The sequence below is a fragment of the Lampetra planeri genome, chromosome 5, assembly GCF_965212315.1.
Source record: "Lampetra planeri chromosome 5, kcLamPlan1.2.h2, whole genome shotgun sequence".
In the NCBI taxonomy this organism is placed as follows: domain Eukaryota; kingdom Metazoa; phylum Chordata; class Hyperoartia; order Petromyzontiformes; family Petromyzontidae; genus Lampetra; species Lampetra planeri.
Window position 1 is genome coordinate 20,887,826 of NC_136111.1, and position 17,689 is coordinate 20,905,514.

Here is a 17,689-nt window from a genome sequence, read left to right on the forward strand (position 1 = left end):
TCTAGAAACTTATAATATACGTGTTGGGAAAAATATCTATACAATGATACATTTTTTTAATACAATTATACAAAAAAATGTCATTGTCACACGTTCATGTTCACGCGTAAGCGATTTGGAAGACTGCAGTAGCTTTATATACATATCTGTTTAAAAAAAAAAAACCTTACAATGACAAGCATTTACTTTAGGTCATAGCCGGTGGCAATTGAGGTAGGAATGTGCTGTAAGTTGCCCATAGGGAAAGGCTTTGCATCACGAAAGTGGACTTTCTTTGGCACGGAAGCGCAGTTAGTGAGCAGCAAGGGAGACATAATTGTGGCATTGAGTAGCCGAGAGATACATCTGCTTTTATGGCGTAGTAATATTTTGTATTGGTGCCAAAATAACTTCCGTGTAACACTGTGATGCTGCAACTGCAGTTGTCTCGTTGATTTACACATCATATCTCATCACAGCGTTTCATTAGGGAGAACTGGCCCAACACATTGATGGAGTTTAGGCATTTCCACTGAATTCTCAAAATCAATTTGCCGTAAAAACCGCCAGCCTGCTCTTGCGTGAGCCCACAACCACACGCTGATAAAATCACACAAATGTACAGCCCTTTCTTTATTTCCCTCATGCCGCTGCTCGCAAAAAAGCTCGAGAAAGCCCATCTAGAGGCCATTGAAGCATTGAGCAAGACCTGCCGACGTCCTGGGTTTGAACCTGTAATTAAAGGATGTTCTAAGGCAGTGGTTCTTCTTCTTAACCTGGGGTGCACGCACCCCCCTGGGGGTGCGAGATGCCCTTTCTGGGAGTGCGAGACATGGCCAGATATTTTGAGAAGGTACATAATCGAAGCACAAATTAAGCACGGACACGTAAGTACAACTCCTGTTTCATCAAACCTTTGTATTTATTAATATTTATACATCTTTTAAAAGACTGAGAACCAAAGAGGTGCAAGGTTGCAGTAAAGGTTAAGAATCATTCTTCTAAGGTATTTATGGTCTTACCCTGGTCACCAATGACTGACCAAAATGCCCATCATATAAAATTAGATTTGGCAAAAACCCTCCCATGAGAATTATTTTGGCCAGATCCAAGCTCTGAGCACTGCTCAGCAAAAATGTTGGCTTTGGTTGCCATCTGCTGAACGTATCGTCCAGAATCAGAGAATGGATGAGAGCTCATTTTAAAGGATCTCTGCAGTTCTTGAATATAACCTTCTAAAGGCTAATCTCTAACACGGGGTGATCCACTGCTTTTGTTGTGTTTAGTTTGTTGTCCTTCCGCGGCACCTCCGATTAGCCCGCATGGCTGCATACGTGATGCGAATGAAGTTAAATGTACATGTGTAGTGACATAGCGCTGACTGTTGGACAGCAGCAGCAACTGCAGGTGGGCACTTAGCGCACACTCCGCTGAGCAAATACGCGGGTGTGCCAGCAGGGCGGAGGAACTGGGGCAAGGGTCACGATAAACCTCGTGTGGAAGCCCCTGGAACCCTCTAGAGGGTTCGAGAAGAAAGGCGCGGCTAGGGCAGAGCCAAGCCTTGCCGAGGTGAATAAAAGCAGCAGAGAGCGAGAGCTCTGGGCCGCCGGTTCTGGGATTGGACTCGTCTCGTCGCCGCCCTCGTCACCGCCCTCGTCACCGCCGCCTTCGCCCGGGCATTGCGCGGCCGGACAGCGGTTGGCTGTTTCGGTCGATGCAGGCAGGGTCGTGTCGGGGACGGGTTGTGCGGCAGCGGGGTCGTGTGTGAGAGAGAGAGGGGGCCCGAGTGGTGGCGTGAGCTCGGCAACACCTCGTCTCCGGCTGACTGTGTGTGCGACGCACGCCACCCGCACGCACAGACGACACTACACATACATGCTTCTCTGCAAGAGTTCCGAATTGACAAGTTGTCTTATGAAATGACATGAAATCCACAAAGGGAATACAATTATGAAAAAATATATACTTTTAACAAAGGATTACTAGTATTGTCTGAATGTGAGTAGAATAAGGTGGAAACAGACTAAAGAAACACTGCTGAATCCCATCATCATTGTGCTCTAGTCTTCCTTTAAAAGCCATCGGCAACTGCTGAATTGCTCAGGACAAATTACAAAACAATGTGCTTTACGGACAGGATTTTAATTACCATAAATCAACATAACCTTGCTCCTAGCAATTCAGTATAAAAATGCAAACGGATCACTCACTTAACACTTTTCAAAAATCAACATTCAGATACGTCGTTTAAAACATTTGACTTTGGGGGTAGATTTATATGAATAATATCTATCAGAACCATGAGGAAATTGAAGGCAGATAGATAGATACATACTTATATCTGATACTTATACGTGTGAATAGGAGTCCCTGATGTTGGGCCATTAACATGAATGCCAACCATCGATTCTCAATCCCACTGAAGACATACATGCTGCTACATCCGCGTGTTATGTGCCATCGTTGTCTTGTGCTTAGGCCTGTAAAATAAAATAAAAATGCAATGTAATATTTGAGTACAGTATCGACCAAGCCACACGTTATTGAATATAGCTTTAAAATACGACAACACACATTGATAAATTAAAGTGCTGTGTGTGCAAGACATGCTTTGGTTTATAAACAAACTACCCGCCCCCCTTTTCATTGACTACATACATGTTACTGTATTTCAACCACTTTATAAATTAGGCGAAGATTGCTGGGCTATCACCAGCACTCTAAATGTAGGTGTTTCCTTAAAGTCACTTGGTTCAATTGATTTCGACCTTACAAAAACATAGATTTTTTGCATTTGCAACGTAACTTTAAATCACAACATTCCTGAGTCAATGAATCGCTGAAGCATTCTAATCAACTATTTTTTTCCTCTGGTTCATTACTGGGGATTTATTTTTAGAGTGGCGGCCACCACGATCATCACCTTGCCTCCCGAAGACGGGAAACCCCAGAACAAACAAACCACGCCCCCCGCCTGGCTCGGCTGATGACGTCAATAACATAATCAAGACCCCGCCCTTAACTTCCCGTCCAGCGGCACACGTGGGAACAAGAGGCGAGATTAATTTATTTTCCCAAAACTATATTTGTTACTTGATTTGGTGAGTAAGCAAACAGATAATCGGTTGAGTAATAAAATTACTCGCATCAATAGCCCATCTGTGCGTTCAACAAGGATGCCATTCGTGGCTATCAAACTTAAAGAGCTTACGCTTTGGTGGCTCTCTTCCAGGCTGAGTAGGCCAACATTGCGACTAACGTGACAAAGAGGATGACGGTGATGACGAGCAAAGCGATCAGTCCCTCCTTGAGCCCGGGAGTTGTGGACCCCGAGTCTATAAAAGTCCAAAACACACACACACACATGGGTGAGGTAGTCAGTTTGGTCGGGTCAGAGAGGCAGTGGGCCGGGTTGGGGTGCGGTTCAGAAATATAAACCTCGCGCAGGACTCGACAGTTGTTAGCTCACTGTGCATGGCTCCAACTTGCTTAGCTGTTGAGATCTTATGAGATTTGCCACATTGCAGGGTGTCACGGCCATAGGGAGATAAGAGCGTATATTTTATCTCAGATTTTTTTGCCGAGTCATTAGTAGACTGGAGCGGGCATGTGACGAGTAAGCCACAGTCATATCAAGAGGTAACACTGGTTACAATGCACTGCTTACAATGAACTGGTTACAATGCACTGGTTACAATGCACTGCTTACAATGAACTGGTTACAATGCACTGGTTACAATGCACGGGTTACAATGAACTGGTTACAATGAACTGGTTACAATGCACTGCTTACAATGAACTGGTTACAATGCACTGGTTACAATGCACGGGTTACAATGAACTGGTTACAATGAACTGGTTACAATGCACGGGTTACAATGAACTGGTTACAATGAACCGGTTACAATGCACTGGTTACAATGAACTGGTTACAATGCACTGGTTACAATGAACTGGTTACAATGAACCGGTTACAATGCACTGGTTACAATGCACTGGTTACAATGCACGGGTTACAATGAACTGGTTACAATGAACTGGTTACAATGCACTGCTTACAATGAACTGGTTACAATGCACTGGTTACAATGCACGGGTTACAATGCACTGCTTACAATGAACCGGTTACAATGCACTGGTTACAATGAACTGGTTACAATGCACTGGTTACAATGAACTGGTTACAATGAACCGGTTACAATGCACTGGTTACAATGAACTGGTTACAATGCACGGGTTACAATGAACTGGTTACAATGAACCGGTTACAATGCACTGGTTACAATGCACGGGTTACAATGAACTGGTTACAATGAACTGGTTACAATGCACGGGTTACAATGAACTGGTTACAATGAACTGGTTACAATGCACGGGTTACAATGAACTGGTTACAATGAACTGGTTACAATGCACTGGTTACAATGCACTGGTTACAATGAACTGGTTACAATGAACTGGTTACAATGCACGGGTTACAATGAACTGGTTACAATGCACGGGTTACAATGCACTGGTTACAATGCACTGGTTACAATGAACTGGTTACAATGAACTGGTTACAATGCACGGGTTACAATGAACTGGTTACAATGAACTGGTTACAATGAACCGGTTACAATGCACTGGTTACAATGAACTGGTTACAATGCACTGGTTATAATGCACTGGTTACAATGCACTGGTTACAATGCACTGGTTACAATGAACTGGTTACAATGAACTGGTTACAATGAAATGGTTACAATGCACTGGTTACAATGCACGGGTTACAATGCACTGCTTACAATGAACCGGTTACAATGCACTGGTTACAATGAACTGGTTACAATGCACTGGTTACAATGAACTGGTTACAATGAACCGGTTACAATGCACTGGTTACAATGAACTGGTTACAATGCACGGGTTACAATGAACTGGTTACAATGAACCGGTTACAATGCACTGGTTACAATGCACGGGTTACAATGAACTGGTTACAATGAACTGGTTACAATGCACTGGTTACAATGCACGGGTTACAATGCACGGGTTACAATGAACTGGTTACAATGAACTGGTTACAATGCACGGGTTACAATGAACTGGTTACAATGAACTGGTTACAATGCACTGGTTACAATGCACTGGTTACAATGAACTGGTTACAATGAACTGGTTACAATGCACGGGTTACAATGAACTGGTTACAATGCACGGGTTACAATGCACTGGTTACAATGCACTGGTTACAATGAACTGGTTACAATGAACTGGTTACAATGCACGGGTTACAATGAACTGGTTACAATGAACTGGTTACAATGAACCGGTTACAATGCACTGGTTACAATGAACTGGTTACAATGCACTGGTTATAATGCACTGGTTACAATGCACTGGTTACAATGAACTGGTTACAATGAACTGGTTACAATGAAATGGTTACAATGCACTGGTTACAATGCACGGGTTACAATGCACTGGTTACAATGAACTGGTGCATTGAGTTGTGCGCCTTTTGGCGTCATCTGGTCCAACACCATGTGAGACTAGGCTCTAAGAAAAGCTGTCTCGGGGGTGGGCCAATCAATTTCAAGGACAGTGCATACATTATCAGAGTTTGCATTCTGACCGCAGGTATTGTGGTCAATGCACACATGACTCCTTGTCAAAAAAGGTGTCAGTTTTGTTGCTAGATAAAAGTGTACAAAAACAATTATCAAGTTTTGTTTGGTTAGATCGCCTATCATTAAACCCGCCACCACCCGACACAGCCAATTAGTAAGGTTTGTCACGTAAACAAAACGTGACAATTAGTTACTACTTCAGCACAGCGTTGTGTTGTTGGTGAGTAAACCCACAACATTTACAAGTCGAGCACGACGTTGATATTCACGGAATCTAATCCAACAAAAATTAACCCGTAAAAACAAAGTTTTTCACTATAAATCCTTTATATGCGTGGCGGCTAGAGTCCTCTCGTCCTTTGGCTTGAGATGGCTGCCACCTATGGGTCAGATTATTGCCTGCCACCATTAAGCAATTGGTAATTAAATATAAAAAAAAAATCCTAAAATGTTGAAAATTTTGGAAAAAAATTTCACGAAAATAAATTGTCACGCACAACGAATCTGTGTGCAAAATGTCAGCTCGATTGGATCACGGGAAGTGGGTTAAAAAACGACCGAAAGATTTGCACGGTCGTAAGCGCGCAACCAAGTGAACTTAATATAAAGGATTTTAAAAAAGCGTTTATTATGGATAATATCGATCGCGAAAGCCTAAGTGTTCAACATACACAGGCAAGTTTTCGGACGATGAGCAATGTGATGGGGGACGTGTAATATCTTCAATAATGGCGGGAGACGAGTTGACGGGGCAGCACTTATTTATTCACAATGGTTGCACAGTGACAGGCACAACCGAGATAACGCCTATGCTACGCGTGCCTGGCTCGGCCACGCACTCAGTCTCTCCCGTAGGGTACGCGTGCCTAACCCTGCCTTGCACTCAGGCTCTCCGGCTACGCTCTCCCCACGGGGAGCTATCAGACCCCTACGCGCGCCCGGCTCGGCCACGCACTCAGTCTCCCCCGTAGGGTACGCGTGCCTAACTCTGCCTTGCACTCAGGCTCTCCGGCTACGCTCTCCCCACGGGGAGCTATCAGACCCGCCTTGCCAGGCCACGGGTCTCGACCACTGAGTTACACAGCCCGGCCCTTACAAAGGCGTCGGGCCGTGAATCCCAAGGCCTCGCCTCTGAGCCTCACAGAACCCCGGCCCTTACAAGGGCAGCGGGGCTAGGGGTCCCAGGGCCTATCTCTTCCTCCGTCTTCTGTCTTCGCCAGTTACCAACTCCCCGAGTGCCTCTGCGCATCGCCTTACATAGCCCTCCGCTCCAGGGGGCGGGGCCTATGCGGACCGCGATGTGGGCACCCACCTGCGGACCGTGATGTAGCCACCCACCACGCGCTGTCTCACGATCCTCCCTGCCAGCACGTATCACCACTACATCACCCCCTCCCACATAGCTCGCAGCCGGCCCAGCTGCAAAAAAAACCTCTCCACGTGTGCGCCCCGTAACATCAACACAACACAACACAACCGCAATAAACCCGAACATTAACAGTAATAAAAACGAACATATGTACACACCGATGAGTAAACCGAATAAAGTGTTTACAAGAATGACGTGTCCAGCGTCCCCTTGACCCCCTGGTCCCCCCCCCCCCCCCCACTCGCCCCTTGAACGGAACATTAGAGCGGTCGGACGGACAGGGAAGCTGTGACGAGACGATTCGGCGGAAGCGTCTGGTACCCCCCCCCCCCCTTTTTCAGTCAGGAAAAGTGGCGCGACCTAGCGCGAGTCCGCCTGGCCGGTCCATCGTACGGGACGCGACGTGGTTGACCGTCCGGTGGCTCCGGCAGCCCAGGAAGGCACGGAGCAGGCTTTGAAGAACCGCACGTGCCTTGGGGATCCGATAGCCGACGGTCGGCAGCCGTCAGTTCCGAGACACCTGGGAGCGGATCAGGCGGAGACATGTTAGGATCAGGCGGAGACATTTCCCTCCCCGAGTCGACGGCCACATCACATGCTCGGTCATCACGACATAAAGGAAGGCCACATGGTGCCGAGAATGGTTTCAGCCGGGAGGGGTGAACGTACCAACGGCGCTTACCCCATTTTATCTGAACGCACTGGGGTCGTGCAACCCGCACGACTTCCACGGGTCCCCGCCATGGCCTCAGTAGTTTAGGGGATGTAGCCAACGGCGCATGCGGGCAATGCAGCCAGGCCCTATCGCCCGGTTTCCATTCGTGCACGTACACCTTTCGTGCACGTAACCGCTCATTAGCAATTTGGCGAGACCTCGAATTCAGCCTTGCAGCCTCCCGTGCCTCGGCCAGTTTTGCTATGTTAAATTTAGTATGGTCGGCCAACTTGGATCTAAGGCCGCGGCTCGGGAATCCCCAGCTGGGCCTCCATGGGCGGATCGGCCTCCCGACCGTACATCAGATAAAATGGGGAAAACCCTATAGCCGCATGGGGGGCCATCCTGTACGCGGCGAGGACACCAGGGACCTGCAAGTCCCAGTCAACCTGTGCCTCGCATACCTGTTGGCATAATATGGAAGTAATCGTTCTGTGGAGTCGCTCCACCATCCCATCAGTCTGTGGGTGGTATGGGGAGGTACGCACTTTTTTCGTACCCAAAAGGTCGCACACCTCATGCAGTAAAACGCTCGAAAAATGTTTTCCCTGGTCGGTCAGCAAGCGTTCGGGAGCACCCTTGTCCAAGACATAGCCCTGGACAAAGGCGTCCACCACGGCCGCTGCCGACTGGTTGGCAAGCGGCCATGCCATGGGCCATCGAGTGAAGTATTCCACACCAACCAGCAGGTACTTGTTACTCCTAGGCGTCACCGGAAAAGGCCCCAAGATATCCAGCGCAACGAGCTCGTTCGTGCGCGAGACCTGAATGGACTGTAGCGGTGGATTAGCCGCAACGGGCGGTGGTTTCCATTGAGCGCACCCTACACACCCCTTAAGTATGTTGACCACATCGCTCCCCATCCCTGGCCAATAATAGTCCCACTGGAGCAGAGCGAGCGTTTTGTTAACTCCCAGATGCAAGAGGCGTTCGTGTGCAGCCAGAACAACTCTGCCCCGCATAGCAGAAGGCACGACAAGTGCGTGTCGCCGGGACATACTGTCCCATCTCATGAGCAGGCCCTGTTTAAGCACCCAGGAGCCGGCTCCCTTCTGACCTTCCTCGGGACCCCCTGCCCTATGACGCAACGCAAGTAGGGAGCTGTCAGCCATTTGGAGTCGGCCCCACTCAACGAGAGACAACGAAAGTAGCGAGTCCTCGCCCGCAGGAGCAGCGGGGACATCGTCCCACGGTGCATTTGCGGCCGCGACCAACTCACCCCCGGGGACAGCGACATGCGGCTTACAGCGCGCCGACCCCAGAAAACACGCACATTCGGAACGAGGCGACAACCACGACAGGGCATCCGCGTTGGTGTGGCGCAACCCCTTACGGTAAGTGGTCGTAAATTGGTAGTCCTGGAGGACCTCCAACCACCGTGATAATTGGCCCGAAGGTTGGGCGACCCGCGGCCCATGTGTGACGTGTATGTGGACCGAGCATGTGTGGTGCCGCGACTTGCCGGGGGTAGTTGAGACGACTTTGGGCCTTGGTCGTCGTCCAGCCGAGGTCCCGTGGCGCGCTGACGCGGAGCACGGCACCCGGACGCCACGTGGCCCCGAAGGCCGCAGTTGTAGCACGTGACGAGGGACGTCGCAGGTTTCGGTTGCTCCAGCTTGCGGGTCGATCGCAAAGGCGAACGACCCCCCGACCTCCAGTCCCCCGGTCGCGCTGTAGCGAATGCCTCCTCTCGAGGCCGAATGACTTGGGGGTCGGTGTCCACCGGGGCAGGAGTTGAGACCGCGGCAGAAGCGCAGACGACCGCCCGCTTCCGTTTGAGGACCTCATGTGCCTGGATGCTCGTTGCAACCCGCAACGAACAAATGTCCACCTCGTCCGCCGTGTTGATGGGGACCCCCAGGTCCTGAGCTAACGCCAGCAGCTGTTCCATCACCATGGCATCCTGCCCCTCCTCGTCCATGCGAGGGAAGGCGGCGTCCGCAAGAGCAAGCAGCGCTGTGCGGTAGGCGAGCGTAGTCTCCGTGTCCCCCTTTCGTCGCCCGTAGAACTGGTGGCGGCAGGCTGAGGGTGGTCCATACACCTTGGCCATAAGGCCCAGTGCGGCCTTGAGTGTGGAGCGGCCCGATCTCGGGGTGGACCTGAAGGCCGCGAGCGCGTCGTCGTCCAGCATTGCAGGCAGTGCCCGTAGCGCCGTAGCGTCGGACCACCCCGACATTTCTTGATGGGCAAGGAATTTCCGCTGGAAGGCGCCCCAGTCACCCCCCTCAGCTTTGAAGGCCGTCAACGTGGGAAGTCGCTTTTGAAACACCAGGTCGTCCTCCGACAGGTGATTTCCCCTGGTATGGGAAATGGCGGCCCCTTCCACGGGTGGTTCATGGCTGCCCGTGGCGCGCGCCGATGACGTGAGCTGCGGAGAGTGGAGGTCCCCGTCACGTGTCGCTCGCGATTCCCGCCAATTGACGGGCGCTCCGTAAAAATGGCGCCATTTTCAAAGTCCGTGGCGCGAAGCGCATTTTGGCGGGAATCTCCCCCGCGACTCTTTTCGACGCCCGTCGTCGTCCTTCCACCTCCCGACGCGGTGATCTCCGCCAAAATGGACGCCGTGGCGAGTAGCAGCTCCGCCAGTCGAGAGTGCGCATCCTGGAGTCCGGTGTCGGACCCCAGTGGAGCGTCGGGCGTCCCCGAAAGGTTCTGTGGTGTCGGCATCTCCTCTTCCTCTCCTCCCGATGCTCGCTGTCCCGATTCGTCGTGGTCGTCCTCCCGGTCACGCTCATGAGTCCGATGAGTCTTCCTGGTATCCATAACTTGAAGACAGTTTCACTTCTGACGCCAGTTGTAATATCTTCAATAATGGCAGGAGACGAGTTGATGGGGCAGCAATTATTTATTCACAATGGTTGCACAGTGACAGGCACAACCGAGATAACGCCTATGCTACGCGTGCCTGGCTCGGCCACGCACTCAGTCTCTCCCGTAGGGTACGCGTGCCTAACTCTGCCTTGCACTCAGGCTCTCCAGCTACGCTCTCCCCACGGGGAGCTATCAGACCCCTACGCGCGCCCGGCTCGGCCACGCACTCAGTCTCCCCCATAGGGTACGCGTGCCTAACTCTGCTCTGCACTCAGGCTCTCCGGCTACGCTCTCCCCACGGGGAGCTATCAGACCTGCCTTGCCAGGCCACGGGTCTCGACCACTGAGTTACACAGCCCGGCCCTTACAAGGGCGTCGGGCCGTGAATCCCAAGGCCTCGCCTCTGAGCCTCACAGAACCCCGGCCCTTACAAGGGCAGCGGGGCTAGGGGTACCAGGGCCTCCGTCTTCTGTCTTCGCCGGTTACCAACTCCCCGAGTGCCTCCGCGCATCGCCTTACATAGCTCTCCGCTCCAGGGGGCGGGGCCTATGCGGACCGCGATGTGGGCACCCGTCTGCGGACCGTGATGTAGCCACCCACCACGCGCTGTCTCACGATCCTCCCTGCCAGCACGTATCACCACTACAGACGTACCCTCTGAGCCATCCCCGCCGTCGCCGACCGAGTCGACGAGCATGTCCCGTGTGAAGGCGAGGGAGCCGTTGTGCGGCTCGGGCTGCACCCCGAGCAGGTCGCACATGAGCGCGTACACGTGCACGCTGGCAAACGGGTCCGCCACGTAGCCCCGGCGGAAGCGAGGTCCGAAGGCGCGGAAGATGGTCCACATGTCGGGCACCTCGTTGTCGTAGCCGTGGTCGCCCTTGTTGAACTGGAATATCAGCCTCTGTCCGGGCGGCGGGGGGGACGGGTGGTGTGAAACCACACGAACGCCAGGCACATTTACGTAGCTGACATGCGGTCTCATTGGCTCCATTTGGGCTGGGTCCAAAAAAACGAATGGGCCGGTGAGGAAGAATCTTTGGGGATGCCGAATATGGGACTTAATGCCATCTGAGAGCATAAATAAGCAATGAAGTGTACGCATAAGAGGTACTAAAATATTTGGTTTGCCAGATGCCAGTGTCGGCTCCTGCAAAATCTCTCAGGGGGGGCAAATGTCTGGATGATTGATAAGGATAAGGTCCAACCATGAAATGGATAAATGAACAGCTTAAGCATGTAAAGGCAACTTCACTTCTTTAATATTGATGAAAAATAAAGTGACTCTTACAATACATCTTGTTGGTTTCTATACTCACTATTAAAACAAACCACTCAAGTTTATTTTATTAAAGATTCCACTAGGTGGCAACAAATTATATTGTTAGATGAAACGTGCTTACGTATGATGAGGTAAGCAAGTATGATGACGTAAGCACGTTAGGGCGAGCCCTCCCGGAAGCCATAGAGAATGCATTGCAGCGCCCCCGTTCGAAAAAAAACAGCTTTGAATGTAAGTCTATGGGACCACTCGGGGCGATTCTCAGCTGGAGGGAAATCGCCCAAAAAGAGGCGGTACTCCACAGAACGTAGCATGACGCTGATTGGACTATATCCAGAGGCACAGTGACGGCTAGCGTGACTCTGTGGTTGAATGACATTGGTGGTGCGTCGCCCAATCGCCCTAATGAAGAAACCGCCCCTGCCAGATGCGTAACAATAACAACATTCATCGTTCGCCACCTAAGTCACGGTCATGTCTCCAAGGCGCTTGTGCCAGGCTAGGTACACCTTGAGGCACGTAAAGTGGCAGGAGGTCACGGGGCAGACCCATGTGTTATGAGTTGACTGAGATGACCGTGCCTAACCACTGTGCCAACATACTAACGTATTGTGTTTACCTGCCTGCAATTGGGATCGTTGCTGTGAGCAAGAAGGGGGGGGAGCGGGGGACAGGGGAAGGGGGAGTTTGGTCTCCTGGCTCCACCAAATGGGGTTTAACAATACACCACTCAATACATACATATTTACGTGTGGTTAACCCCTCTCCAGGGATTGTGAGACATTCTACTTTCCGTGATGTTTTTTTTTATTGTACTTCAAAGGTGGCATCCCTGGAGTGTGGTAAGTTAAAGTGTAAATCGCGTGCAGAAAGTGTTGTGGGCATGGGTGTCAAGGCCCACATGCTATTATGACATTGTGGAGCACTTAGATTTTTAATTACACACTAATACTGTCATGACTTTTGCTACGTGATGGAAACTCCAGCAAATCCACTGCTGTGCTGTAATTTCTACGTTCTGAACGTCAATATCCTCACCTTCACCAAACCGCCATGACCAGTGTGGTAAAGTATGGCAAATCAACCATCCCCGACACACACGCAAGTGGGGAGGAGACCTTGATCCAGCAGTGGATTGAAAAAACCTGTCTGTACAGGCAGAGGTGTACAATGATGTTTATCGTGGTGCGAATACTCAACCCCATTGACCACGTATCCAGGGTCTCCGTACACCAAGATGGGCAGGATGCGCTCGTGGTTGCGGTAGTGAAAGCGCTCTGGGAACTCTTCCTTCTTATAAACGTGCAGGTGTGGGTGGGCACCCTTCAGGTTCTGGTAAACTTCCTCCTCCTTCCCTTCCTTGGGCAGAAGCATGCCGGACGGTCCGTAGTCCACCAGGTCAAACTTGAGGTCTTCCTTGAAGTCGATGAAATTTGACAGCACAATTTCATCGATGTCCGGAGCTTTCCGAGTGGTGATCATGCCGTGGTCCGAGGTGATGATGACATTGAGGGTGTCCTTCAGTCCCCTCTTCTCGATGGCATCGACCAGGAAGCCGATGGTCTCGTCCACCTGCCGCACCATCGCCCGCCGCTCTTCCGTCTCCGGTCCGGATAAGTGACCGGTTAAGTCCGGCTCGCCGTAGTACAGGGCCACAAACTCCAGGCCGTCATTGACGAACCAGTCCATGACGATGCCAATGTTGAGACGCCACTCGGTCACGTTGTTGTATGGGTGATCAGCTTCTTCCGCCACGGATTTGAACGGTGTCTGGCCAGAGTAATTGACAGCTCCGCCGGGAAAGTGCAGCGATCCGGTCTTCAGACCCTGAATGGGAACCACGAAAAAACCTCTTCACGACAGCTTCCACGTGTCAACTTTCTGTAAGCCACTATGCATGTATGTATGTTGAACTTCTTTCGCAACGTTAAAGGGCGGTCTCCAAATATCTCAGTCAATATCTGTACTAGACTTAAAGCTTTCATGACTGCAGGAATTCACATTGTTTGGGTCTTTCGGTAAAGTCACGTAGATAGATTCAAAGAAAATAACAAAAATGACAACAAAAACTTCGACGTTTCGATCGCAACGACTGCTTGCGTTGCTATCGAAACGTCAGAGTTTTTCGTTATTTTCTTTGAACCTATCTACGTGACTTCACCAAAAGACCCAAATAACATAATATCTGTACTCTTTAAGGAGAATTCACTAAAACGACAGACTACTATTTATTTATCTATCTGTTACAAGACAGTGTTAATGACAAACATAATGAGATTCTTGTTTCTGATAGCACCGTGCGTAGTAACCAGCTGGTGCCAGTTTCAAGTGTAAGGATACTTATCTGACTTGCGCGATAAGCAGGATTATACGTGATCTTTATTGTGCAGTTTTACGAGTTCACTATGAAATTAAGTTCAAAGGCCTTCGCGTCTGTTTTTCATGTTCATTTTTATAAGTTTACTCACAATCTAAGCGATCTGTCTGAACAATTCTCAACACATAAAGCAAGGGGACAAAAAGCAGTATCTTAATCCTGGACTTGAACAGCGGCAGGGAGTCGAGAGCAGGGGATGCTGGAGGGGTAAGGATTTTCAGTCTGTGGGGCAGCAGAGGAGAATGAGCGACCGCCCTCTGAGCAAACGTTGACTTGGTGGCTTTGAAAGAACGCAAATTAAAGCATCCACGAACTAAAGCGTTTGGTGATTGGGTTCTCAAGAGCGTTAAAGGTAAAGATACCTGGTTCTGAGCCGTGATCCAGATGGGGATGGTTTGGTTCCACCACTCGGAGCGCAGTGTTGTTTTCTGAAAGTTGGCTTTTTCTCCGGTCTCCGGATTGAAGAGCATGTTGTGAATGACGCCGTGAGTCTCCGGGTGTCTCCCTTACACACGCACAGACCAAGGTGTGAAAGTTTAAGTAAATTGGGATTTTTGTTTTTAAATGACCGTCCATCATTTCCGTTCCCCGTTTCGCTCCTTTTTGGGTAGAGTTGTGAAACGTCGATTTGAGCTTGATTCCCAGCGGGATCAGCAATGGTCCTGAGTGCCATGCTGACAACGAGGGTGAAGAATATTAGAATCAACTCTCCCATAACTGACATGGCAATGTGGGAGGCCTTCATTAGGCTTTTAGGACCCTTGTAAGGCATGAAGTAGGATTAAGCTATCGCCTAGTTAAAATATGATATAGCATTCTTAATTTCATCAATAAAATAACATTTGTCATATGAATTAGGAAATTATAGGCGAGCATTTTAAATCAGTAAAGCAACGTTTTTATTTTCATGTTTATATTTCATCTATCTTTTCATGATGTATATCTAAAAGAAGAGACATTTATTTTCAAATGTCAACAAAGCAATGTACCCTTGGCAAATAATATAATATCTTATTACAAAGAAACCATTTGGCTCTGACTAAGCAGTGCTTAGCCGTACCAGTGACGAGGGTGAAGTGCGACGGGGATGTTATCGAGATGAACGGCGGCACCATGTATCGCGCCGCGACCCCAACGGTGCGCAGGTGGTCCAGGTTCGGGGTGTCCACGTCCGTGTCGTAGTCCCAGCGGAATCCGTCGAACGAGACGAGCAGCAGCTTCTGCCGCTGCCCTCTGTGCGACGGCAGCGCGCTCGATCCCGCGCACGCGACCCAGAGCACGAGCACCAGGAGCCAGCGCCCCGATCCCCGCTCTCCTCCCAGCGCCAGCATCGTCCTCAGAGGCTTGGAGGTTCTTCTTCGAGGACTGTGCAAGTGGCAATGCTTCTTTTGTCTACACACCACTGCCTTTTTGACACATATGCAATGGCTAATGGTAGGTGCAAAGTCTCACTCATATAGATAACAGAGATATGCCGTGTTCTTAAGGAAAACAATGGCTCAGTTGTTATGGTTATCGTCGACATGCCCGCGATCTTATTTTGGTCCTGACATAGGAATGCCAGACTTTTTCCCATGACGCTGGGAGGCAGTGTAGATGAGCAGATCCCAAATGCTTCGTTGGGCATGGAAATGCGTTTGGCTCTCAGCGGTACATCAAGTTTGAGTGCAGAAGCCCCGGGCTTTTGGAATTTGAGCTGATGAGACGTATGACATTTGGCAGGCGTTGATGAGGCATGTGAATGAACACCTGTGCCGGTGTGGATAACACAGCCGCCGTATCATCCTCGTGAGCCATCAGTTCGATGGCAATGGGAGGCCTTCGTACAGCCTGTGGGCCAATCTGCACGTGAACGAGCTAACTCCGAATGCTATGAGCCTGGCTGCTGTTTTGCACGAGGGCCCATGCCAATAGTGTTTGGTACACGGGCGTGACAACACCTGACAGACCACCGATACAATATGTGGAGCAAGCTCGTGCGCCTTTTGGCGTCATCTGGTCCAACACCATGTGATACTAGGCTCTAAGAAAAGCTGTCTCGGGTGTGGACCAATTAATTTCAAGGACAGTACATACATTATCAGAGTTGTGTTTTTTGTTTGCATTCTGATAACAGGTTTTGTGCTCAATGCAAACATGACTCCTCGTAAAAAAGGTGTCAGTTTTCTTGCCAGATAAAAGGGTAAAAAAACAATTATCATATTTTCCTACTGGCAAAGGAGGTTCCAATGGTGTAAATGCTTAGCCCGAGCTCTCATACTCTGATGGTGCATTGTCTTTGAGTTGTGCGCCTTTTGGCGTCATCTGGTCCAGCACCATGTGAGACTAGGCTCTAAGAAAAGCTGTCTCGGGCATGGACCAATCAATTTCAAGGACAGTGCATACATTATCAGAGTTGTGTTTTTGTATTGCATTCCGACCGCAGGTATTGTGGGCAATGCAAACATAACTTCTTGTAAAAAAGGTGTCAGTTTTGTTGCCCGATAAAAGGGTAAAAAACCAATTATCATATATATTATCATCACTGTTTTTGGTGGTTGCTTGTAGTACAAATGCCCTGCTTTTTAAACATCTACATCTGTAAAGTTCTCCACCCCTACATCCCAACCGACTTTCTCCACACCACGGCCTCGGGCCTGCTCCTTGGCCCCATGAGCCACAGCTCGGCTATTGTTGGCCGCCCTATCAGTCACTACGCTCCCACACTCTGGAATTTCCTTACCCGGGCCACCTGGCGGTGGCACCTTTCCCCTGTCTCGGCATTCAAGTCTCTGCTCAAAACTGCCACTTTTAAACCGTGCTTCCGGGCCACACGTGGATTTTCTCTTCATTTCTCGCTCAGTCCCTCCCATTCCCATCCGTTTTACTTCCTTGTGTTTCTACGCTCTGAGACGGTCGTCAATGGGTGCGATTACCATTTACTTCGTTGTAGGATGACTCGGGATCAGATGACCCAATTCCAGAGCTGGTAATAGACATGATTGTGACACCTTCATTTTCAAATAGATCAACTATCATTTCATTTGATGTGCATTTCCTCAAACATCTACATTATGTCAAGTTGTGTTATGATATATATATTCTATTCGTTGCACCTTGGCACAAAGCAATACAATATTGTTTGGTAACATTGCAATAATGTGGAAGGATCGAGATATGTTTCCTTTGTTTCGGCCGGAAGGGACCAATACTCTGTTGGGCTCTTAATTTCATGGGCGTCCTGCGACGGCGCAGATGTTTAAAAGTACAGATATTCTTTACAATCGTGGTTACTTTGGTTGTGATACAAACAGGAAGACGTGACTTAACCGAAAAGAACCAAAGAATAATTCCTGCAGTCACGAAAGCTCCCAAATTAAGATCCTGCTACATGCTTCGTTTGTTACAGGAATAGGGAATCGGTTAAAATATTACAAAAATACAAAGCATGGCTGCATTCTTTTGAGAACAAAAATGAAGGGGAGGAATTTCAATTTCCAGTTATTCGGGAATTAAGTGGCAGGGTCATTTAATTTTCCAACACAACCATTAAATTGTCATCTTC

The 17,689-nt window shown here is 49.5% G+C and overlaps 1 protein-coding gene across 1 annotated transcript; it reads right to left on the reverse strand.

Moving 5' to 3' along the window:
* Positions 1-877: 877 nt before the first annotated feature.
* LOC144719124 (ectonucleotide pyrophosphatase/phosphodiesterase family member 7-like) lies at positions 878-17,615 on the reverse strand. The gene is made up of 6 exons (XM_078594980.1): positions 15,206-17,615; positions 14,508-14,650; positions 12,969-13,595; positions 11,141-11,390; positions 3,191-3,314; positions 878-2,459 (listed from the first exon to the last, which is right to left on the reverse strand). The coding sequence occupies exons 1-6, from the start codon at positions 15,474-15,476 to the stop codon at positions 2,417-2,419; spliced, it is 1,458 nt and encodes a 485-aa protein (XP_078451106.1). The 5' UTR covers positions 15,477-17,615; the 3' UTR covers positions 878-2,416.
* Positions 17,616-17,689: the final 74 nt, after the last annotated feature.